Genomic DNA, 25000 nt, shown 5'->3' with positions numbered 1-25000 from the left:
TCTGCGGCAGAGTAGGTTTGGAGGAGCACCATGCAGAGGTTTACTCTGATCCTGATGCAGTGTGTTGTCTACCTTAACGTGAAAAGTCCTCCTCTCTGCAGGGTGGATTCGGCTTAATATCTGTGTCAAAAGGAGGAGAGAAAATTAGGAGGGATTTTAGAAAATAATTCGTTTACCTCAGTTGGTGCAAGTTCAGGCATTTCCCTGAAAAGACCTGACACCTCTCACTGTAGTAGTGGGAAGGTGACTTCCCTGTATTTTATGGGCAAGCACGCCTCTGTGTGCGACTTCTGCTCCAGACTCGGCCTCAGCTTGTGCTTCAAGTGCTGCAGTGCTACCTTGCTTAGTAAGTCTGAGGCTTAAGATAAAAAAACGGGTGAGATGTGAAAGATTAACTGATTCCAGGCGGTAACACAGATGTTTGTATGGCACATGTGTTTTAAACCAGGGCTGCCGTGTTGGTGGAGGCTGGGGGGGATACATGGAATGTAATGTTCCCTGCAGCTACCTGGATGCATTGATTACAGTTGGCTCTAAATATTTGGGGCTGACACTTCTCAAGGACTGTAACCCCATCCTGTAGCCTGAAGTTTCAACAAGATAGGAAGGTTTGATCTGATTTCTGTAGAGAGCCGAAGAAATCCTGCTTCCCAACAAGTTCTATCATGTCTGCGTTTGGGCCTCCTTGAGCAGATGATGTGGCTTAAATGGCTTTTAAAGCGTCCATAGAATAATTCAAAATCATGGCATGCTCTTTAACATTTTTCTAATTAGTTTTAAATTTTTTTTCCACAGTTTTTATTCTTGACACTTTAAATGTCAATGAAATGCCTTTGCAAAAATATGAAGTTGAAAAACTATTTGTAATGGCCACTAATAGCTGCCATTCTTGCAAATTGTGGAGGAAAGGCATTTGTTAAGAGTTTGATAAACATTAGGTGATGAAGCATTGCAAAGCTAGGAAAAAAAATTCAAGTTCCATGTTTGACTTGTCCTTGCAGCCTTCCCTACATACGTTAGCATGCAGAATTGTAGGCCAGCATGTCTTTTTCCGGGCATTTCCCATCAAGTCCACAGATTTTGTTGGTTTCTGAATTGACTTTTACTTCCCGGTGCTATGATGCACACAGTTTAAAATGATACTCTGTCTGCAAAAGCTTTATCAGCCTGGTGTTCGAGGTCCAAAGCATAGATGAGATGATGTGAGGGATGAGGGGTTGGTTTTTCCTGCACCAGCAGCTGAAGTGCAGTGTGTTAGATGCTGGTTTATGCATTGCACATAGATCAAACTGGATCAACATTTTGTGACACATCACCGCTGTTACAAGTGCAGTGTCCCCATCTCCTTTGCTGCTGATAGAGTGAGAAGCATGGCCTGAGTTCTCCCAGGTCAGCTGCTCATCGGCTGTGGCTATATTGATAAACTGCCATGGAAGTCGAATTAAATGCCCTCACTGGTGCTCTTCATAAGCAGTGAGTAAAATGACAGGTCCCTGAGATAAAATTTCCCATTTTTCAAACAAAAAGACCTTATCTTCCCAGAAGCTCGCACGTGGCCCAGTTGTGCTAAGTTGCTGGCATAGCATGGCTTTGGCTTCTAGGTTAAGGTCCTTAGAATTATTTCCTCCTATAGAAACTACAGGAAGGAGACACAAGTGTTCAGTGTTTTAAAAGGTTTTTCAGAGCAGGCTGTAACAGCAAGGAAGTGACTACTTTAAAAAGCCCAAATTCTGCTCCAGGGACTGGACTGACATTTAGGGCTGAGGGCTGGAGTTGTATAAAAGCAGAGACGATTTCAGCGGGGAACTGCAGCGGTTAGTTACAGAGAATTGAGAACAGTGCTGTAAACAATATTTTGTCTCATCTGGTTGCAGACAGTAAAAAAAAAAAAAAAGTTTTATACAGAGTGGTTTTCAGTTCTGTGCTAGGGAATTGCCATTTAATGGGACATTCAGAACCCAAAAAATCACACTGCTTCTCACTGGGGAAGCGGGAAGTTTCTAAGTTGTCCAAAGGCAGGTTCTGCAAATGTACCTCCTCTCCTCAGTTGCAGTTTGGCTCAGAGCATCTTTTCTCAGTGGCTTTTATGGGGGGGAAACAGTCTTTCAGTTCTGCTTCTGCAGCAGCAAACCCTGGGGGATGTGCTAGGCAGTGGCTGGCTGGGTGGCACCCACTACCGTGGGTGGGCGTCTGGCAGCCGTCCTTGTACGGGGTAGCAGCGAGATGCTCTGGAGAGTGAGGGACTGCTGAGGGTGAGGATTTGTGTTGCAATCTCGTGCTCCCATGGTGCCATTCACAAAAGAGAATATTGAAAATAGTGCTGAGTATTTCTAACTTGATTTAAAAATACTAGCTTGTAGTTCCATGGGCACCTCACAAGTCTGTATTACAAATGTCCAAATTCTTTAGTGAGTATTTGGCTGTATAAGCAATTCTGACTAATTGCTTTTAATAGTTCCTGAAGAAATGCCATTATTTTATGTATTAATGATCCAAGAAGTCCAAGTGAGTCTTACAAATCCTGCATACTGTATCGGTTTTAAGTAGGTTGTATGAAAGGTGAAATAATGAGAACAATTTCAGATAGTCTTCTCTGAAATCCCTTAAAGTTCTGCTGACATGTTCATTAAAAATGTGCAAGGAAAGGCTATTGCTAAATCTTCATTTAAACCTTTCACTATGTTCTCTTTCTATTTCATTTCCTTCCCCTGTTAGCTACCAGGATGTTTGTATGTAAATATTTTTCCTGCCTGACTCAATGCACAGAGTTGGAAGCCAGTGTTCAGATCATCATCTTCTTTTTCCAGAGGGGCGAATTCAGGCCACTTGGTTCATCTAGAAATGTGGAGTAGGAGAGGCTGCAAAGCTCTGGCAGCTTGCTCTGTCTGATTTGAAAACTTGTCAAGTTCACATTTCATAGGTCCTCAGTGATTTGTTATACAAATGGTCAGACTAAAAGATCATGAAAATGCCGTATGACCTTCAAAAATAGTATCATTCTAACCAGGCAAAAAATAAATCAAGAACCACGCCCAAATCCTGTTTATTTATCAGGTGAAAAATGAGTGGTTGGCATTTGTTTCTGCTGATGTGGTTGATATAACCCACTTTATATTCAGTACAGCTAGATAATACTGTTAATTCTGCTTTTATCATATTAAGTTTTTTAAGATTTCCTTTGCTCAGTTCCTCTCCATCACCCTGCCAAACCTGAAAGCATCTGAATTTTGCTTAGGGGCATGAGCAATAACGTTACGAGTTCTGGACTGTGATGTTATCAAAGAAATTAGGAGGGCATAGAGGGAAAATGTCCTCTACACAGGAGAACATTTGATCTGTACAGAAATACATCAGTGAAGCAACTTTTGGAAAGGTCATGTAGAGAGCCAGCAGGACAGTGCAATGTAACGGGTGTTTGGCTTTGGACACTGAATTAATTCCATTTGCTCTGAATATTGTCTCCGCACTACTGGTTTTGTTCAGAGACAAAATTCTATTCCAGCCAGACACCTTGCAGTAAAGGTGGCCACAAGGCATTTTAAGTGTTACTTTAGAGTATTCAACCAAATTGTCAAGCAGGTCCTTCCTGGCTTTGTGGATAAACTGAGCTGTTGACTCCTACAAAAGCCAGGGTTACAGTTTGTTTATTTTGGAGGAAACTGGATCATACTCCTTTTTTGCACTGGCTTAAGGAAGTAGTAGTGCATGAAAAGGAGCTACTTAATGTGAACAAGTCCTGTAGATACTAAGACTTTATTAGGATAAACACCACCGGCAGAACTGCACATTGTATTGTGAATTGTAATTGATCCTTGAAACAGAAGTGAGTGAACGGATTCCCATACAATTGCTCCATGAAATCGCTGATATCTGAACGTGTCTGGAGAGGCAGTATGTTTTAGTCATCTCCTTATCAAGTTTTGATTTAGCATCTTATGTTGCATTTCCAAAGGGAAATTACGAAACTGAAGCAGAAAAATGCCTGGTGACTGTTAAAATGAATTATATAATTAGTAATGATATATCCTGTGCCCAGTCTGGTTTTAATTTTGCTTCCAAAACCAAAAATCCAGTGAATCTTGTTTTCATGGAAGGAAGCAGATGCCTGAACAATTTACAACAGATGCAAGGTTAATGTAGAGGCGCCAATACCGGTATCAGTGGTCACTGCCAAAATGAAATCCTTGTCTGTTTTTAAAAAAAAAAAAAAAAGGGTGCTGACTCTTGTCAGTGTCTATGGCTTTCTAATCACGTTTTTGTATTTTCCTCAAAGCTTCTTTCCTCTAACCCCAACAGCAGAAATGTCCATTGTAGAAAATACTGTAAACCCATTACAGCACTTGTCATGGATCAGAACTAGAAGAGGAGGGGAAAAAAAGTTTTTAACAGTTTTTGAGTGTGCTGTTTCTAATAACTCTTTACAAAGGCAGTATAGAAGCAGTATAGCCCTTAAAATCAACTCTGTCTCCTTAGGGAAGTTAAAGCCAGAAGAGTACAAAAAATGAGGAACCACTTACATAAGCCATAATTTCATTTATGCTTGCTCTGCTTTTTCTAATTCCATTCTGAGGACAAAGAAAACTCGGTATTCTGCTAGTTGATATTAATTTTGTGTTCTTTTGTTTTATTGCTATAGTGGCAGTAACATCAGCACCTTCGTTTAAAGAGCAATACTTCTGAACTAACAAAATCCAGGGGTAGAACTTACACCTTTGAATTACTGTGCTGTGCAGTCTTGCCTTTCCTCTTCCTCCCGGGTTGTGATTAAGCCGAGAGGATGGGTCTGGGAGCTGGGACGCAGATATTACTGTCATTACCCGAGTGCCAGCCTCCAGGCAATGCCATAAGGCACATGGAGGGACTTTTGTGGTTTCCTTTTGAGTGGAAGTTGTTGACTTCATTACAATGTGATTTTATTTCCATTGCACCAGTTAATGTTTTCCCTTACCATCCCATCTTGCCCCTGTGACAGACTGTGCAGTCTTTTCCCTCGACACTTTGCTGTTGGTCCGCCTGGGTGATCGGTGCTTTGTTGTTCTGTGAGCATGCAGAAACAGCAAACAAAAAAACCCACCCCTCTTGTACCTGCTCTGTTCCCTGCCCCTGGGAATACTTGTTGTTCGAACATAAGTGTATAAATCTGTGCCAAGGTCAGGATTTTTTTTGGCGGGTGGGGTCATTAAAGCCATGGTTTATTCTAGCTCAGAAAGATGTTTTCTGACCTTGTGTGTTTAAGCTAGCATTTAAAAATACGGTATTTTCTGATTTGGGTTTTTTTTTTAAATGAGAATGCTAAACTCTTAATATTCGCCTAGTTTCTAGGAAGCTTCCACTTTGCACTTAAAGGCTAGTTAAACGCCAAGCTGTCTTTTGCTGTAGAAGCAGTAAACACAGAGGTGCCGTGCTCATCTCCCATGTAACGGATGTGTGTTTTCTCTTGCTGACTCACCAGCAGACACAGTCTTTGTATATTCACAAAGAACTCATGAAGAGGACTTTAGGGACACCCACGTGTGCCATTGAGGCTAGGGAATATGTTGTAAGTCCACCTATGGTGTGATCAGCCCATACTGTTGCTACACAGTCGCTAACCCCACTTACAACGCCGTTAGAGTGTGCTGTGGAAATGTGCTTTGTAAAAGATAAAAGGAAAATTTGGTGGGAGGCAAAGTTGCAGCTTACCGTTTTACGTGCAGGAAAGATATGTCTGCTAGTCCTGGAAATGCTGAAATTGGCACAATTAAAGTAGCCGAACCTGTGAAATTCAGAGTAAGTGCTACAAACAGGTTCCATGCATTTATTCTAAATTATTTTATGAATGCAGTCTTGAGCATCATGAGCCAACCCCTGGTTTACAGCAGTGCAGTGACACGTTCTGAGCCTTGGTCGCGGAGCACTCCGTGGAGCTTTCTGAAGCTTCCCTGAACTCTCTGTAATGTTGATGGTTCATGGAATCACAATACGTGGCCTTTAAATCTGATAACCTGATAAAGCAGAGTATGGGGAGGTTGTTACAGGACCACTAAGAAAGAAAATTACCTCTTGGTTGTATGGAAGCCCAGTGATTTATTTCAACCCTGTTTTCTGTAAGTGAGGTTAGTGTCCGTGACTGTCCAATAACACATGGACTTGCTGGCTTTCATGCGCTCTCATGTGTTATTGAAGCTTGTGGCTCTTAGGCTCTTCATTTTTTTTCCCTGTAGGACTAAGCTAGACTTGTTTTAAATTGACAGCTTGAAACAAATTTGCTCGTTTTGAAGAAAAGTAATTTATTTGATCATTTTGGGGAAAAATGCCCCTGTTCTCCCAGGAGCTGTGAGCAAGTTTCTAGCTGTGAAAACCCAACAGAATGGGCAAAAGTAGTTATTCAGTGTGTAATGCAGATTTATTTTCAGTCTGCTTATATTTGTTTATAGAAACTGAATTGCTCTCGTGTAAAATTATGAATACAATGGAAAACTGTGAATATGACTTATTTCAGCATTTCATTGTTTCCAGTCTATGATCTGCTTTGTTATTTGTACTGGTTATAACAATCCCTGATGTACTATTTGGAAATGCTATTAATAAGTTTTCTATTTTTTTGTCATACTTAACAGCATAAGAATTTGGCATACAGTGTCTATAATCCTTTTCAAATTTGCTGAATTTACAGCAAAAGAATAGTCTTGATGCAGATGATTCTCCGCAGTAGTGTAGTGCCTTTAGAGTGAGTAGTGTTTAGAAACTAGCGCATGTAGCATACATTTGTGCCTTTTATAGAGTGCTTCATAGGTAAATATTTATTCTGCACCATGAGTCTTGTCTGTATATATGTACGAGGATCTCAATTTGTGCTGATCACGTCTATGCTAAAGTTCACAGGAGTGCTAAAGCAATTATGCAAACAAAAGCTGCCTATGCTGAATTTCTTCAGCAGCGTATTTTAGCTCCTTCTTTCCTGTATGATTATTCTCTCAAATGGATTGGTTTTGTTTGCTTTTTTTAATGGCCTTTTAGCTGAGAGTGAATTTCTTCATTGCATTGTGATTATTATCTTGTGTTTGCTTCCTAATGGACTGAACTCCAGAGGGAAGTTTAACTGCTGCGTTGCCACCGAACGCGTCAGTTCAAATGGAGTATTTCACTACTTACTGCAAGGCCATGTGTTTCCCTTGAATGGTTGGCATGTGTCGCTCTACGAATTCTGGTAACTAATGGTAATTGTTATTTTTGAAAAATGCGTTTGAAAAATGCGTATTTCTTAAATCATGCTGTCAAAAACATCATAGGTATGGAGCCACCTCTATTTATTTTAAATCCAGTCCTGGAGAACTGTGCTTGTGCTAAAAACAGAGCGTCTGTTTGAGAGCATCATATTCAGGAGCTGTTGGTAGTAAAATAACGGAGAACTCTTGAATGGAAGGAGGTTCAGAAGTCTCTCAGTGCGGATCATTGCCTGGAGTGAGAGGCGTTTTCCATCTTCTATGTTTCAACTGTCCTTTAACGCCGTGCACATGCATTTAGGCACTTAAAAGTTTGTTGCGTAGTTTGAGCATTTCACAGCTGTCCCCGGGGAGCTGGGGTAGGACAGGCACAGTGCAGATCGCTGGAGGAGGAGGCTGGGTGTAGTTTTGATTCTCTCTTTAAAATCTGCCTTTATATCTTGAACAGCAGCTAACTTGTTCCCCTTGGCACCGAACAGAAAGGCACTGTAGGGCTGTAGAGCTCCCTATCTCTTGGAAAACCTCCTGAATTGCAGCCGTCATAATGTCTTGCAACATTGGAAGAGGCTTTGGTAATTTTGGTGGTCGGCTGCCTGGGCAGATTTGTTCACCTGGCAGTTTCTGAGGCCCTGCAGCACTGTTGCGAGCTGTATGATGCCAGGCAAAGGCAAACCATGCTGCTGGGTAGGCCCTTCAAGCATGCTTTAGTCTCCTACTTTCCCAGAGTAACTAAAAGATAATGTTTTGGCTCTGTACCAGGAAATGTGGTAACCTTTGAAGAATTAGGTCACATATATCATTGAAGGAGCTTGAATAATGTCTTACTATGCTGTCATAGAATCAATTTAGTGTAAAGAGGATTTTTTTTTTTTCTCCTCCTTCTTGGTCTTGACCTTGCCTGACTCTATGGCCAAAGTACGTTTGAGACCAAGTTTTGAATTGTTTGAGAAAATGAAATTACTTTACGTGACTGCCTGGACAGCGCTGTACGCAATCAACAGGGATATTTCAGGGATGTTGTCCTTTGGACATAGGCCTGGGAGCCAGGAAATCACTGGAGATCGCTGGAGGTCCCATCATGCTTTCTGCAGCTGGAGGCCAAGCGCAGTACCCTTCCTCTTCACTGAGATTTGGCTGGGTCTTATCCCCCTTCTCTTAAGCCCTTGCCTAAAGGGGCTGATGCTCGTGACTGCGTTTCAGCACATTTTTGATCCAAAGTGACTTTGCATTTGCAAGCTCTGAGGTATTTTTTCCACTTCAGAGGTGTTACCGTAATGCAAAAAAATCTCAGTTGTAGCCGCTGTAAAGGAGGCAAATCCAGGTCAGGTCCTCACCTGCAGTGCTAGAGCGTGTGCGTAGAGGTACAGCGCTCCCCGTTTCTGTCTCTGGCGAGGGACCGGCAGCTGGCCGATAACGCTGGCCCATCTTGTGAACTTTCGCAAAGATCTGTTAGTGTTACCCATTTTGCCTTCCAACAGCAAGGGGATTATGTGTCATTTTATTGTAACTCAGTCTGAAAAAGTTCCTCTTCTACTGATGCACTGTTGTTTTTTCTCTTTCTCCCCCCACCCTATATCTCTCCAATTTTTACATGAAGCTTTCTCTCAAGCTGGTAAGCACATTTACAGCATGCCTGTCCTGTGTTCTAATCACAATTTTCTGTGTGTGTTTTAATGTGCACTGTGCCACATGTGACATGACACTGAAATTAACTGTTAAATTTGTTTCTTCTTTGTGTTTGCCTTTTTTTGATATTTATCAGATAACTCTGAATACACAGGTCTGGAGTCTAATAGAGGTGATCAGAATTCAGTCTTTCTAATAAGCTGCTAAAAAATTAACTCTAATATATAGTTTAGTTTTCACTTTTATAATCTAGGGCTACGAAAATGTAGAAAAACAGTATGAAGTAATTCTGCTACTCTCTAAGTATGCATTAAAACATTTAAAGAAAAAAAATAAAGGTCTCCATGCTTGCTGGACCTTTTCCAGAGAGAACTGCATGTCTTTTGTGTAACATAGCTGCAAAGTTTTTGCTTTCCATGCCCAGGTATTACTGGAAATGTGCATCGTTATCACCTACATTTTACAGCCCTATGTAGTCCTTCAGAATAACTAATAATGATATTAATTAAAGTTCTGTAAACCTTAACCAACAAGGTTAACTCAGTCTGATTTGAATTTGCAAATGGAGATATGTGTATGAATCCTAAATTCTGTCTTGGATGCACCTGGGAAGGTTTCTTGAACTACGGTAAGACAATATGTTACTGAGTTGGAAAGGGAAGGGGTGAACGTATTTGGGAAAGCAAATTACGTGCTGAACTTATACACAAGGTACCGTACTACTTGAGATACTCCACACCTTGATACGTTCCTAACAGCTTGTTTACATTCCTTTGCCCTTTGTGAGCCCAGTCACAAGGGGAGTGCAACTGGTTTGCTGACCCACTTCATACCAGCATGCCAGAGCTGCAGATGACCGACTGCCATTTCAGAGGGCTTCAGAGGATCTGCACTAGCACCTTAATGGCATCAGCCTGAAGTTTTCCTATCCCTCACCAGTCAGTGCCTTTAGGTGCTCTCTCCCCCCTACACATATATTGTTCTTGGATATATCATTGTGGACCTGTCCATAGCAGCGCATTTGGAGGAAATGCACAGGCCATGAAAGCTGCCTGCTGTAGCTTTGGAGGTTTTAGGTCCTGCTGTTGCTTTGTCAATGCAGTGACTTGCTTGGGCTCCCTTAGCAGTATTGCTTCTCACTGGAGACCTGTGGTGGTCCCGAGGAATGATGGAAATCTCTAGCTTACTTGCAAACCTTGGCTGGTAGCCCAATGCATTTCTGGTAGCCCAGTGCATTAATACCAGGGATTTCCATTTGTTGTTTTCCCAGTCACAGTGCTAGTATGTTGTGTAGCTGAGCTAAGCCTTTGTATGTAGGAATAAATCCTCCCCAAATAAATGGCTGACCTGGCCTTTCCCTAAGATTTGCACAAATCAAAAAGATGTGCAGAGTGCTGAGACCCATGTGCGCCTCAGGCAGAGGGAATCGGCTTATTTGTAATTTTCTCTAGGATCCTAGCTGTGCAAGAGCCGCAACTGGGGCTGATCAACCTTGCGCTCTCCCCATATGTAGCTTCAGCCCAGAAACTGCTCATAACACAGCCTTGTTTTTCACAGTCTTGGGACAATTTGTGTCCTAAATCCCAGTATCTTTATGCAAGGAAATCTAGTGAGCCCTGTCTCTGCTGATCCTATGATAACACATCAAAAGTAGCACAGACTTCCCCCCAACTCACCATTGAAGCATCTCTGAAAACGTAGGCAAGAGAGAGCGCCCAGGTGTGGTTTTGCTTCAGAGCATGAAAAGTGCCCAGCATGTGCCAAGAATTGCTCCTTGACTCTTCCTTCTGGAAAAGGAACTGTAGCTTCTGTTATGTTGGGAAATTACTGAGCATGGAATAAAGTCTGAGTGAGATCACCTCCTAGTCTCAGGCATGCATTTATATGCAACACTAATGCTTTGGTCTGAAGCATTGTGAACAAAGATACTGAATTTAGTCCAGGCTAGAGCTTTTGAATGAAGGTGAAGAATCAAAAAGAAGATGCTTTACTGAATTTGTTTGACTAAATCTATTGCATTCTCCTAATGTATAACTGGGGATATTTTCAAGCATATCTGTCTCTTCTGCTTAGAATTGAGAAGAATATGTTATATAGACTTTCCTGTAATGACTTGTTTATTTACAAAGCTACATTGAGATGCTTAGCCTTAAAAAGAGATGTATGGCTTTAGTGTGTGATTACCCATAAAATACAAAATATATTGAATCACTCTCATGTCTAACCTGATGTGGGAGTTCCTATCAAGCAAGATACTATCATCATTAAAGAATGAATTAAAACAGATCTCTCCTGTACACGCACAGCATTGCTAAGATGTCATGTGGTTGAAGTTTCAGAATGTGTGTAACTTACTTGGTTGTTTCCTCCATTTGTCTTAAATTTGCTTTCTCATTGTCTCATGAAATGGAAGTTTAAGTGTGTTATTACCCAGATGGTCAAGGCTTAACTAGACACATATGCCGCCTTTTACTGGAAATCAGTATGGCAGCAATTTCATTAGGTTTGCCAGTTCTATTTTGAAATGGCTAGCCCAGAGAAGATGACCTGTCTGTAGTTCTCCTCCGTCCCTCTGACACCCACACACTTTCATTCTAAACAGCTTGTTCTGCAAATGCAGAAGAAAGAGTGCGCTGTCTTGGAGCACATTCAGTGCCGAGTTGAAAGGGTCTAATGGGCAGCTTTTGTGGCAGTTTCCACTAAATCACACTCCTCTGAGAGAGAGATTTGGCATTTTAATAAGACTAATGTTGCAACTCTGCTCACGAGCTTTCAGTAAGCTGCTGGGCCATTGAATTTGGTTACTCGGCTCTGTGTTTTTACCCTTCTTTCTTCCATAGGTTGGTATTCCCCCTTAGAAATGAGACGTGGAATGAGCAGAAACCAAACCAAAACAAAACAAAAACCCTGTACATATTCAAGATAATGTGCAAGAATCTCATTCTTTTAAGGTGCAACTAATTAGTGTTGATGTGTGGTCAGTAAAACCCACCTGAACTGTCCCCCTTGCCCTCCTGCAAGACAAAAATAGGTGGTACTTTGAAGAAAATACTATGGATGTATTTTGTGTCATCTATTTGCTGTATTAAATTGAGGCAATCAAGAAGAAGCATAGCAGTTTGAAGGCAGAAAAGGGGTTTTCAAGCAGAATCGCACAAAGGTAACCACTGTGGTCTTCAAATGTTTTCTTCAGTTACGATTTCAGATTGACTGGGTCTGTGGCTTTGATACAACTCCCAATTTTTATGCTAGAACAAGCGAGAGGGGAAAAACCGAGAGACTTTGACATGGAATGTGGATCCTGGGAAGTATGCAGCATGGATTTAAATTGCAGAACGCCAGAGGAAGCGCTTCTGTTGCCTTAATGCATTCAGGAGAGCCCTGACATAAATTCACTGTATTGGGCCAACACTCAGACTATGCAGACCCAGCCAGCAATTAATAGTGTACATGAGAAGCGCGGCTGTGACACAGGAGTAAAAGTGAGCAACTGCTGTTACGGGGATGCTCTTTGTAGTGGAGTAAGGGAAGGCAGGAAGGATCAGCATGAGAGTGGAACTCTGTTAAATAAAATTTGATGATAACTATGCGTAAAAATAGGTTCTCGGCTTTGCATTGAGTTCTGGCATTCTTTAGTTGGTGAACTCCCATTAGCCGTGGAAGTGGGATGTGGTCCTGAGATTATTTCTAGGGCATCCAGATTGCTAACAGATAACTCTCAGTACAAATAATAACAATGCTTCAGACCACTGTAATTTTGCACAGACTTTTGTGAGCTGTTTTCAAAATGCAATCTTGAAGGATTCTTTCAGGCTCTGACTTTTCTTCTTTTTTCTTCCATTCCACTCTGCGCAGGGAGCAGGGCCAGAGGACTTCAGCAATCTACCACCCGAGCAAAGAAGAAAGAAACTGCAGCAGAAAGTTGATGAACTAAACAAAGACATACAGAAGGAGATGGATCAAAGGTATGTCAACCCCCTCCGATGAAAAATTAAATAGGTGGTCTTACAGGAGAACAGAAACAAGTAATATATAAGACAAATAAGGACAAGGATCCAGGTTTGTTTAAGATACTGTTCCAAGAAAAAAAGAACCAGAGGGTACATATGGCTAAAAACACCTGAGTGATGCAAGGCTCTGCACAGCTTGGATTCTGAAATCAGTTATTTAATTTTGGCTGATGTAGGTCAGAGCTGGGGCAAAAACTGGCTTTCTCTTTATTCCATTCTCCCACTTCAGTGTAACGCATGTCCTGTCTTGGGAATCATGAGGTGAGAAGATCCTAAGGATGAGAAGTATATAAATGAAGCAACTAGAGACAATTTTTCCTTCTTTCTTGGGCTTTCACAGGAGAGCAGCAGTCTAATCATGAGCCAAAGATTGCCGTTAGATGCACTAAGCTTATTTCTTGATGTGAGCCATTCCTGAGGGTGTTTTTAGGAAACTACAGGATGTAAATACAGCCTCAGTCAAAGGTACAATCATAGACCTCTCGGGACTAAGCAGAGCACCTATTACTGTATGATGGGCATGGGTAGATCCCAGCGAGAGAGGCCATTAGGAGCATGAGAAAATTTTCAAAAGTGCTGATTGATTAGTGTGTATCTCAGGACTCTGATTTGTAGCTTACATTTCCTGGAAGCAGGATAATGACTCCTGTGCTTTTGTGGATGCTTTTTCTACAAGGCTTCATTTATCATTCTGGTTGAGAATAAAGCTATTTTAGTTACACGTTTTTTATTGATTCTGGCAGCCTGTACTTGTTGCTTTGTGTGTGTTCACATTCTGCTGTTGCATTAAAGATCGAGCATGTTATGTTTACAAGAGACAGAACTTTTCTTCCCTGAATGATGTCAAGACTTAGCCCCTCCAGTACTAGTCTGTCCCTAAATACTGCTTTGCATTTGTACACATGTGCCTACATTTTCTGTTAATTTGCTTTGAAGAACCTGTTTATTTGGTCTAGTAACCCAAGCTTTCTTCTTTTATGTTTTGTATCATGAACAAGAAAGGAAAACTGCACGTGATTATATGATTTCTCATTGCTTTGGTTTTTTCCTCTGTGGTAACTTACATTTGTCTGTGCACAGATTTTCCTTTCTGCTCTGTATTGATTCTGAGGTAACCCAACATTAAAGTTGGATATTAAATCAGAGCAGAATGAGGTTATTTTAAATAAAGATAATATATGATTGAGGAGGTAGCACCAGCAGTTAAATAAGTTTAAAAAATAGTAATAATCATGACTCATATGTTTGCAATATTGTCCCTTAGGGCTTCAACCACAGAGCCGTCCCACTTCCTTGCCACCCACACTTTTTCCCATTTTCGATACACAAAAAGCAAAGGCAGGCACAGGATTGCAATTGTCAAGAGTTTGGTGGGAAACTCTGAAATATAGAGAGTGTTAACTTGAGTCGTGGGACTCGCATTAACCTTTCATCCCCCAGCTAATGCCTAGAGAAAATCTGAATAGCTGTGCGAGTAATACAGGAAATCAGCTCATAAGTCAGCCCTTCTCTGAGCTCTGAAATGTTCATCAGCATGCAGATAACTTTTTTTTTTAAGTTCAGCCTCAACTTGACTGAGGTCAAAGGCAGCACATTGCTGTCAGCAAGAGCTCTGCAGGCTTTCCTAGGGGAGTTCATGAAAGCATGTACTACGTTAATCTTGGCCTTACGGTACCACATTCATCATAGCAGGCCTTAAAATTAACATCTCTGAAACCCTGGGCGTTTGGCATCTGGGTTGATATGAAAAACAGCCCCCAGAAAGAGTCTAGTAAAAATGCCGTATAGCATGGATGTTAACAGGATGCAGGGTCGCATTATGTGGCCTAAGGTCCATCTGTCGCTGCGCTGTGACAAATGCAAACCATCTGGATTGAGCTTCGTTTTAAGCAGTGTGAAATATTTTACAAATGATTTGGGTTGCAAAAGACAAACTGCAACAGGCAGGGTGAGAATTTCTGGTTAGCACTCCATTTTTATTACTAATACGTTCACATCCAGCTCTTTGTCCCAGTTTCTCAACTGGATTTCAGCCCATGATGGAGAATAATGATGCAACTGTTTGTGCTCCAAAAACTGGGATGATATTCATCTAGAAAGTTGAAGCTGTCAGTCGTGCAAAGGTTGCAAGATTTTTAAAAATTTTTTTCCCCAGGCTTAGCAAGTAGAAATCATAGTACTAAATAAAACAACATGTCAGGCTAAAAGTCAATACCAAATTCCTCCTTTTGCCTTGCAAAAGGCCACTGTCCAAGAATTCAGTCATTTTTCTGCTAAGATTCTTCAAACAGAGCACATGAAGCTTGGATAATTTGGTCAAAATGTGTTGTGGGCTGGTCCCGGCACAGCACATCTCCTGCCAGCCCCACTCACATGAAGAACCCTCAGCTGCTTATGGAGTGAGGAGCTGCTTTTAATGCAGGGCCTTGAAGCGTTTGGCTTGTGTACGATGTCTCTGTCACGTCGCGTTGTAGGTAAAGGCGTCTCTCACTTTACCCCACCTCTGACTGTAAGTTCTCTTCTGGCAAGTGATTTTACTGTTATTTTTTAACAGCTGGTTCTGTGCAAGGCAAAACCCCCTGTCTGGATGTTCTCGGTTACCTTTGTAACGGCTTAGGCTTGAACCACGGGGTAAAGAGGCAGCAGTTTATTATCCTTTCATTTGCCCTCATTTAGAGAAAGGCGTTTGCCCCCAGCCACATAACACTTACATGTTTTATTTTTCTTCTGTCTGTCAGAGATGCCTTAACGAAAATGAAAGATGTGTATATCAAGAACCCACAGATGGGAGATGCAGCGAGTGTGGACCACAGATTAGCAGAACTTGGACAGAACATTGAAAAGTTACGATTAGAAGTTCAGAAATTTGAGGTATGGGAAAAGACATTTCAGTAAAACCTAGCTCAGCATAGGCTGAGTTCTGAGCAAATGCTTCACTGCTTTTCCAGATGTATTGATGCATTTTCTTACCGTGTATGGGGTAGGTGCTGCTTAAGCACTTGCATTAATTGAGATCTTTGAGTCTGTTTGCGTAACATAAATATGCACCATTTCTTGTGACAGTCAGCCAACAATCCTGCTGTCTAATTTGCCACAGAAAACACATTGTGCTAAGTGGAAGATAAGAGAAAATGTAGGGCGCTCTGCACTGCCCAGAGGGGTTCAGATGCTTATTTAATAAAATAATTTATAGCATCGTGTTACAGATGTGTCTGGAAAATCAGAGGAACATAAATGTAAAGCATCATTTATAGTCTAACAGCAAGACAGAAGCCTTCAGATAAAACATGTTGTAAGGAACAGTCTGCCATTAACAGGAAGTTTCTCAAAGATACAAAATCTCAAGAGCTTAAGGAGTACTTGGAATATATGAAGCCATTATAATTACACGAGAAGGATTATAGGGCTGAGAAAAGACTTCACTCTGTAAGTTACACTATGTACATAAATAGATACAGCCCATTAATTTTAGATGTTCCTTACACTTGTTGGCTTTACTATCCATTGCGTTCTTATCCATTTGAAAATCACTGGGTCTCTCATTCTCCCCAGCTTTATTCCTCTTGCATTCAGCAGTCACCGAGATTTCTGTGTTTCTGGTGTTAGTGAGACTACCATAAGCTGCCACACGTCTCTCTACTTTATTGTGACTTAGAGCAGCAGCATCTCCCAGCAGCTGCTGTTAACTGCTTCCCTCGGGTCACGATGTTTTCAGCACCCAGTGTCAAAAAAGAATCAAGTTTTCAGTAAGCATGTTTTTTGGCAAGACCAATAGATTTAATACGCACTTAAAGTACAGAACCTGTTCCTCCTGACAACTGCAACCCAAAGGAAAACCTAAATATGTTTACAATCTGGTTTTAGTTCCATAGTCTGAATGTCAAATATGACACAGCAAAGTAAAAGCAATGGATGTCCCTTTGCAAGTCGAAGCATGAGAGGTGCATGAGGCTGCTTTCCTCCTGCAGGGCTGGCTGGCCGAGGTGGAGGGCAGGTTACCCATGCGGACTGAGCAGGCCCGGCGGCAGAGCGGACTGTATGAAGCCCAGAACACCTCAGCAGTGAACAGCTGTGCGCAGGACCGGGAGAGGTACAGTATCTGTACAGAGCTGTCCTGTGCAGACCGGTAATTGAACCTGCTTTCCTTAGCTTGTTCATCAGGAAAACTGTAGCTCTGCAGCATTCAGAAACTCGTTCTGTAACCAGACTAAAAGCAGGCACTGCATAAAGTGTTTCACATCCCAACTTTGAGCTACCGTTCATCATATTCAGAAATGTATGATAGCCCCCTCCACTCGCTGCTGTGAAGGTGAGTGAGATAGGTGCACTTTTTCAGCTTTTGATGGGAAAAATGACTAGTTTTGCCCATTGCTTTGTGACAGCTGCTTTCGTAACAGCCAGTTCTGAGCATGCTTTGGAATTGCTGAGCTGCTCCAGCTCACCTTGCCTTAAGCGTCTGGTAACCAAGCCATTCTCTTTGCTCCTGAGACTGGTCGCTATAGTTGCTGTGTATTTTCCTCTCTTGAGCAGCCCAGATGGCAGTTACACAGAAGAGCAAAGTCAGGAGACTGAGATGAAAGTACCAGCAACGGATTTTGACGATGAATTTGATGATGAAGAACCACTACCCACCATAGGAACATGTAAAGCGCTCTATACATTTGAAGGTATCACTTGACCTTTACTCTCATTTCACTTACTGCTTTGTTTAGTTCATATGCCAAGGACAAGTGGGAAACCTTCATTTAACAGCTCCTGCAGTGCTTAAATAGGCAAAGAAAGGGCGAGTGAGGCTCTGGCATGATTCTGTTTCTTAGAGAGGCACTAAGACAGTGATTTGTCTCCCTTTATGCATGGATGCATGGACTCTGCAAGAAAAAAAAAAACCCAAACTGATGTCAGGATCACATTCATCTGGTTCTTCATGTACACTGTGGTCTCCAGAATCACATGTTCTTGTTCATGCTGCTAGTGATGCAACGGAGGTTGCGTCAGCACACTATCCAAGTGTGCCCTGAGCACCCCCACGGCATCTGGGGTTCCTGTTGTGCAGGACAGCCTAAACTCTGTGTTACTGTGTCTTTCAGGTCAGAATGAAGGAACAATTTCTGTAGCAGAAGGAGAAATGCTCTATGTAATAGAAGAAGACAAAGGTGATGGGTGGACACGAATCCGAAGGAATGAAGATGAGGAGGGCTATGTCCCTACGTCTTATGTTGAAGTCTATTTGGACAAAAATGCCAAAGGTGCTATGACTTATATTTAATACTACTTCTTATTATTATTACTTTATTTGCTTTCACAGAGATACCCAACTCTGAAACTGCTCTGTGTTGCAGATAGAGCCTTTTAAAAGCCTGTACAATGCCACAAGGTGCATTACTTTGTACATGGACTAATATGGCTTGCTGTACTGCAAAACATGCTTTTCATTGATCAGAGAACGATGGCATGGTAGACCATAAAGCTAGAGGGGAGATGCAGCCTTTCCTAGACAGTGCTTGTTCAACTGTCACTGCCGTTGCATGCCCGGCTTAGTGCAGGAAACACAAAGCCCTCTGGAATAACACGGGCTCCCTCAGATACCAGGTGGCATCTCAGACACATTCACAAGTCAGCTGTTTGTCCCAAACTGATCCAGTGGAATGTTACATAGGAAATATTCAGGCTGCTGTTTGGTGTCTCAGTGTGGTAGTGTGTCAGAGCCCAATGTGTTCTGTGGACCTTTTGGATTGAAACCTGGTCGTCATTTAGTGTGTTTGGAAAGGGAAGGCGAGATCTTGCCAAAACCTATCTACACAGTACTCTGTGGTCCTTGATAAATTGGTAAAACATTAAGAAAGTTCCTCTATTCTTTCCCACCATGATACATTTCAGAAGATGTATTTGAAGAAGATGTTTCAGATGACCATAACTAATGGTTTAATCTTTTGCTCCCACGAGATCAATGGAGACATTCAGAGCTTACACTTGGCGATCTTCTGTTTTGTTGTTGCTTTTAACCCCTCACAAATAGGTGTGTTTTGTAAGCAAGCAGTGCTGCAGGGGAATCCTGGGTAGAATATATGCTAGCACCACGAACACCTGGTAATGTAATGCACCAAGAAGTCAAAACATTTTAGTCCTGTTTGAAATCAGGATGTGTTTGAAGTCCACTGTTAAATAACTTCTGTGGGTTTTTTCAGTCACTTAATCCTTCAGATATTGTTGTCTTTCCTAGACTTTAGAGCTCTTGGTGTGAAACAAGCTGCCTCATCCGATGTAAAAGAAAACAGAGCCATTCTCATTGGGATTTACAGACAGTAGAAGAGAGGAGTGGGACTGTCTCTGTAAACAAACACTATAACTTGATCAGTTCACTGTCTTGGATTCAGTATTAAACAGTGCAGTGCCTTGTCTGCTGCAGATGGAAGTCTAGGGTCCTGTTTTATTTTGCCACAATACGGTAGTTTTATGTTTGTGTTGGCAAATACATGGTCAGTTGAGATGCAAAAGAGTGCAAAAAGCTCAGCTCCTCTGTCGGCTTTTATCAACCTTTGGCAGAGGAGCGTGGATTGTACATTCTCCTTCATCATATTCAGAACAAGGCAAGAAAGCACAGAGTGGGAGATCCCATCTCTTACCCCTGTGTTCTCTCCTATGGAGATTGACTGCTTTGTGTGTGGCAGTAGTTGAAAGCAACATTATTATTCTGCTGGAAAATTTGTTGTTCAGCAGTGTAGGCTGCTTGAAACAGCCACGCTAGTGTGGGATCTAAATCTGTCTGAAGTAACAAGCACGGCTCGCCTGCCCTCAGATACGCAGCGTGGTTCACATCAGTGGAACGTTACAGCAAATCACCTATTTACGAGCAGAGCAGCAGGTTGGATGGGAAGCGAAGCAAAGCATGTCCCTGGGAGGGGTGAGAATCCTGAGACAGTCCTGCTGACTGAAGTAGCAAAAGTCTTTAATTTACCCTTCTGGAGAGAATATTGCAGGAGTACAGCAACACCGGCCAGAAAATCGTGTTAGTATGTTAATGGTGCTATGTAAGTTATAGGGTGATGCTGAATGACGGTAAAAACGCAGTCTGTGCTGGGAGAGTAGGCTGATAGAGCTGCAGCCACTTCTATAGCAACGATGGAGGCTTTTCAGATCCTTTAAAGTTTTTTCCATTAATTTTGCTGGACTTCAGGAACAGAATCAAATGTGTCTGTGAATATCTAATGTAAAGGAACTATAATATTTACCTCTTTTGTTTCTCATTTCTCTGGTTAAAAAGAAAAGCTAAAATAGAACTTCCATAAAATGCCACAGTAGCAGTATAAAGATTTGGGGGAAGTGCTACTGTGTTTAAAAGACAAACTTAGTTGCAAGCTGCAATATTTTCATTTGATTTTTAGTATATTAGAAGTGACTTTATTCAATCCTTGAAACAGAAGCTGCAACATTCCTGAAAATGACCCTGTAAATACTAAAGCATATACAAACTTCAGTAGTTCTTTGCTCTTTTTGGAAGGAAGTTTGAGCAGCTGGTACCTCTTAACTGCTTGTCGCATGGAGGGTGGGAGCATTCGCACCAGCTCTGGGGACATTTGTGACTCTTCTAGGCAGCAGACTCAGCTCTGGCTCGGGCGTACCTGCCTGACCAGGTTGTGCCGGTGCCGTGAGCCGGAGGCCGCTCTGCTGAGAAATGCAACTGCTAAATGCCTTGTGAAAAGCTGCTCGGCAGCTGGTGAGCTTTTTTCAGTCAGCTGGAGCCTGTGTTGTCAGGGCTCTGCTGCCGAACCCGAGATGAACAGGACAGGTAAGTCGTGTGCTGCAGCCACCCTCCTGATCGTAGTCTTCATGGGAGCCAAGCTAGGGCTGCGTACTCCCACAAATACCTGTGTGAGGGCTGTTTGTAAAGTTTACAGTGGTACCTCTGGTCAGAGGGTGTTAGCAAACCCTATCCCAAAAAAAGAACAGTAATGTCTATCTTGTTTTGCCTTTTTTTTTTTTTCAGATGTGTACAAATCACTTCAGAAAATCTCTGAGTAGGTTTGCATAGGCCTGTTCACCTTTTATTCCACTGGTTTGCTGCTACGGTTGTTTTAAGAGCTGTTTCAGAAGGTTTTCTTTAGAAGAGATGAATGCACATGTCATATCTCCAGCAATGAAAGACTCTGTTAGGTACCGTTCACTCAGCTGATGCATGTATAAATTCACCTCTTGAAATTTAAATTTGCATCACTGCCAATGAAAGTACTGGCCCTACTGTATGAATTTAGTTGTAAACAGCATCATCGTCCTTCCTAATATAAACGAGAGCCAACACAGTTCCTTCTCTTTGTGATGCATGCAGGAAACTATTATAAATGCTAGAAAACATGCAGACTACGAATTGGATCTATTGGATGTAACTCACGTTTTGGGGCTTATGCCAGCCTTTAACTGCTTGGGGATGAGGAAGAAAACCCCTCTGTGCACACAGGGGTGTAGCTTCTTGCGGGGGGCGTTTCGTCCCCTGTCAGGTATCTGGTGCTGACAGCTGTCAAATACAGGAACTAATTGGGCCTTTTTGCTCAAGACTGACCATACTGTGTTACTGAATATGGTACCTCATCCTCGTCTTGGGAGCAAAGCTGTCTTTCACTGAGGGATGTGGCAAAATAGTGCGATACTCAAAAGGACTTGCATGAAATAAGCAGCTTACATGAACCCAACAAAAATGCCACGTTCACTCCCACCAGAAAGGCTGGCGGTTTGGGTGACACGCAAGTAATAGAGGCTGTTCTGTGAAGTTAAACTTCCTGATAAAAAAATTTTGGAGCCGTGGGCTGATTTTGCATTTCAGCTCCTTTGCTGCTGTGGGTCTGTTCCTCCTCACCTCCAATTATAGAAATAAATCCTTACAGACAGCTCTGTGATTCTCAGTGTTGCAGCTCTGCTGTTTGTTTGCTGTAACCTTCATGCAGAGCCTTGACTTATAGAAATGAATAGTAAAAGTTAACCATGCTGATGCACTTTTTATCTAGGATATATCTGATTATTTAATGCTTGCCAAATTATTTAGGAAACAGTAATTATAAACTGAACTGTGGCTTTTTAAAATCTTTTGTTAAATACTTGCCCTTAGTTCTCCCAGTATATAAAAAGTTGTATATAACATAACTTAAAAACTAAAGTTACTTGAATTTGAATTGTTTTTATCCTTTTATATATGTATAAATATAAATGGTTTTATAGGCTGTTCTTCTGCTTAACCTAGCTGTTGTTTTGGTGGTTACTCAGTCCCTCTTATGCTGATAAGCGTTTTGGTTACTCAGTTGCCTGCAGGTTGGACTCACAGAGAAACTTTTCTTTCGTGTCAAGGTTTGTTAAGTCCGGCCAGTGCAGTTGTTTCTTTTCTATTCTTATTTTTTAAAGAATCATCACCTGTCAGGAATCTCTCTATAGCTTGATGTACCATGGTGTCTTCTTCTAATAAACGTTCTATTTTCTCATTCCTGTGAGTTTTTTTTTTTTTTTTAATGGCAATTCATTTAAGTTTACTAAGGGAAAGCAAACGGCCCAGAGCTGCTTTTCACCTGCTTCCCACACTAAGTATGAACGCAATTCCTTTTCAGGAAAAATATTTTGTTGTGGCTCTGTGGAAACTTTTTCGTGCTGTCATTTGGAATTTTTTTTATTTTATGGAAGTGGGTGCAAACAGGATCGGCAGGTTCCCCTGCTCTCTCGAACGCGAGGGAGGTTTGGACTCATCCTGTATTCCCTTGGATACAGCAGTCGTCTTGGCCAAATCACGCTTCTGGATTGTAGCTTCACTTGGCCACAGAGAAAACTTAACCCTTGGCCAGAAATCTGTGTGTATGGGAATGTGACAAAGGATGGGCTTAGAGGCTAAGACTGCTTTTGCTTACCAGTTTATTTCTGCGCTTCCCTTAAGAATGAAAGGTCTTTGCAGCCTGTGATGGAAAGGAGTAGCTCGTCTGGATTCGCCTGCAGAAGTCCCTGTGCTTTAGCTTCCTGTTGTTCAGTACCGCTCATGGTCTCTGGAGCTGTCCCTTGAACAGATACAGCACTGCTTTGCAGGTTGAAAATTAAAAAGCCGTTTGTTTTCTCTGTTGCACTAAGGAAGTGCTGGCAGGGTCCTGCTCCTGAATTTTACGTCCTCCTCCCAGGGGGAGAGCAGTGTCCGGGTGATGCATCCCCAGCTGAAGGGAAGGGCTGAGGGTGAATGATTACTGTTTGAGTGCTGGCAACCTGCTGAGTTCAGGAGCCCTCCTTAACCCCTTGTAACCTGGTAGATGCTTGGGTGCTGTATTTCCTTTAACCTCCTGCAGGCAGTATCCCATTTTCCCCAGCCTCTTTCTAATCCAATCTCTTTCTTTTTGTCTTTCTTATGTTTTAGATTCCTAAAGGTGTTTGTGCTGGTGCAAGAACCTCGGGGCGAGCTTGTCACAGAAGGAGAAACAAAATGGTCTGTGTACCCTGCAGGCAGTTAAAACACACCCATGGAAAGCCAGACTCCCAGTCTTGTCTGGAGTTCCCACTTGACAAATTCAGACCTAAATTCCACTCCAGTACCATTCAGATGCTTGCTCTTTTTCATGGCATGCTACTTGTGGCTCAGATTAACTTACCAGCCTTCCCCACTCTTCTGCCAGCTTGGCACAGCCCCTCTGTAAAACATCACCAACACTTTTCCCACACCCACGTCCTCCCAACACCAGTCACAGAACTGCTGGCTGCCCTTTGATGCAAAGGGTAACCAGAGAGTCCCCAGCATGTACTGGTCTGTCTTCTGTCCTCCCTTGTCCCTCAGTCCATCTGAATGTATGCACTGGTCCATCAGCGTTTCACATGGTGCCTTTAGTGCTAATCCTGCAGGTAGTCTCATCAAAACAGCTTGGAAGGGAGGTGCGTGCACGTCGAAAGCCTCCCCTGGGAACAGTGTTACAGCAGCTGGACTGGGCTCTGAATTTGCAGATATTAAATTCGATCCATGTGCATTATTCAATATTCTGCTTTCCCCAAAAGGTCACTAATACTTGTCAGCCTTTATTTTTTTTTTTAAATCTAGGCTGATGCTCATTCCAAGTATTAAATCCCTATGACCTTGCTGTTTCCTGAAAGCCTTCAAGCTCACGTATGTACGCTTGTTTTCCTGCTTGTTCTCTCTGCTCCCTCCTCTTTATCCCCCTGTTCCTCTCTCCCTCCTCTTTCTCACACACACACAGACACACACACACAGACACACTGGCATTTTGGTTTGAAGCCCCATTTTGCTTGTCACGAAGACCTCCGTTTTGCTCTCGTTTCAGCCTGCATGCTCGCCCTGTTGCCTTGCCTGCGCCCACCTTCCTGAGGGTCACGTTATTTTGTGGCTCCTTGTTGTTAAATCTCTTCGCAGTTTTCTTTTGTTGGTTTGTTTTTCAGCATTTCAGACCTGCCTTCTTCTTTTGCATGACCTCTTGTGCGTTCTCATCAGTTAATGTTTGAATAACAGAATTATTTTGGAAAAATAAAAGAGAAAAGAAAAAAAGACACCACACTCTATTTCGTTCTCCCACCTTGTCGTGGACTGGACCTCAACCCAGAAGCCAGACAGGAATTGTGGCCATCCTGTTGTCCCATGGTTTTATCTGAAGCAGAAGTAGCATGATAAGTGATGCTGCACTTTATCGTGTCATGGAGAGAGCTGTAATATCTCCAAATACTGCGTGATCTGGACCTCAGCTGCCTAAGAAAGGGTCAATTGCTTTCTAAACTTCTAACTTGCTTTCCCCTGAATCGTTACCGTCTCTAGGATTTTACAGTCATCTTGTATACGTTTGAGCCCCGTAAGTCAGCTGCTCCTTAATAGCTCCTGAGGGCCTAATTTATTCATAGATCACCTGTCATTTGGGGTATCTGCTTGCTCTTAGGGAACTTCGTCTTTCGGAAAATCCCCAGAATTTGAGAAAATTAATATAGAAGCCACTACGGGCAGTGACCCAAAAATGAAACCTCTCAGGTTTAGTTTGCAGACGAACGTGCGTGTGTTGTTTTGCTGCCTGCTGTGCTTTTATGCGGGGTCAGCACACAGAAACGTGTCCAGGAATCGAGTACTCTCCGTGTTGGAGGTTGCCCATGTCATCCCTGCTCAGGATGAAGTAATTTCTGAGTTAGGTTACGTGTTGTGTTCATAACTCTTTC

The 25000-nt window shown here is 42.2% G+C and overlaps 1 protein-coding gene across 10 annotated transcripts in view; it reads left to right on the top strand.

Moving 5' to 3' along the window:
• FNBP1 (formin binding protein 1) overlaps positions 1-24994 on the top strand; it is a 95670-nt gene extending 70676 nt beyond the window's left edge. For 4 of the 10 annotated variants that reach the window (XM_035898249.1, XM_035898247.1, XM_035898246.1 and 1 more), the window contains 6 exons: positions 12687-12796; positions 15580-15712; positions 16810-16931; positions 17369-17508; positions 17929-18087; positions 20826-23207. In XM_035898249.1, coding sequence (XP_035754142.1) covers positions 12687-12796; positions 15580-15712; positions 16810-16931; positions 17369-17508; positions 17929-18087; positions 20826-20860 — 699 coding nt within the window. In that variant the 3' untranslated portion in view covers positions 20861-23207. The other 6 variants (XM_035898250.1, XM_035898252.1, XM_035898244.1 and 3 more) reach the window with 4 other exon arrangements.
• The last annotated feature ends 6 nt before the right edge of the window (positions 24995-25000 follow it).

The sequence above is a fragment of the Egretta garzetta genome, unplaced genomic scaffold (genome assembly GCF_000687185.1).
Source record: "Egretta garzetta isolate BGI_Z169 unplaced genomic scaffold, ASM68718v1 scaffold497, whole genome shotgun sequence".
In the NCBI taxonomy this organism is placed as follows: Eukaryota; Metazoa; Chordata; class Aves; order Pelecaniformes; family Ardeidae; genus Egretta; species Egretta garzetta.
This window is presented reverse-complemented; position numbering and strand designations above follow the sequence as displayed.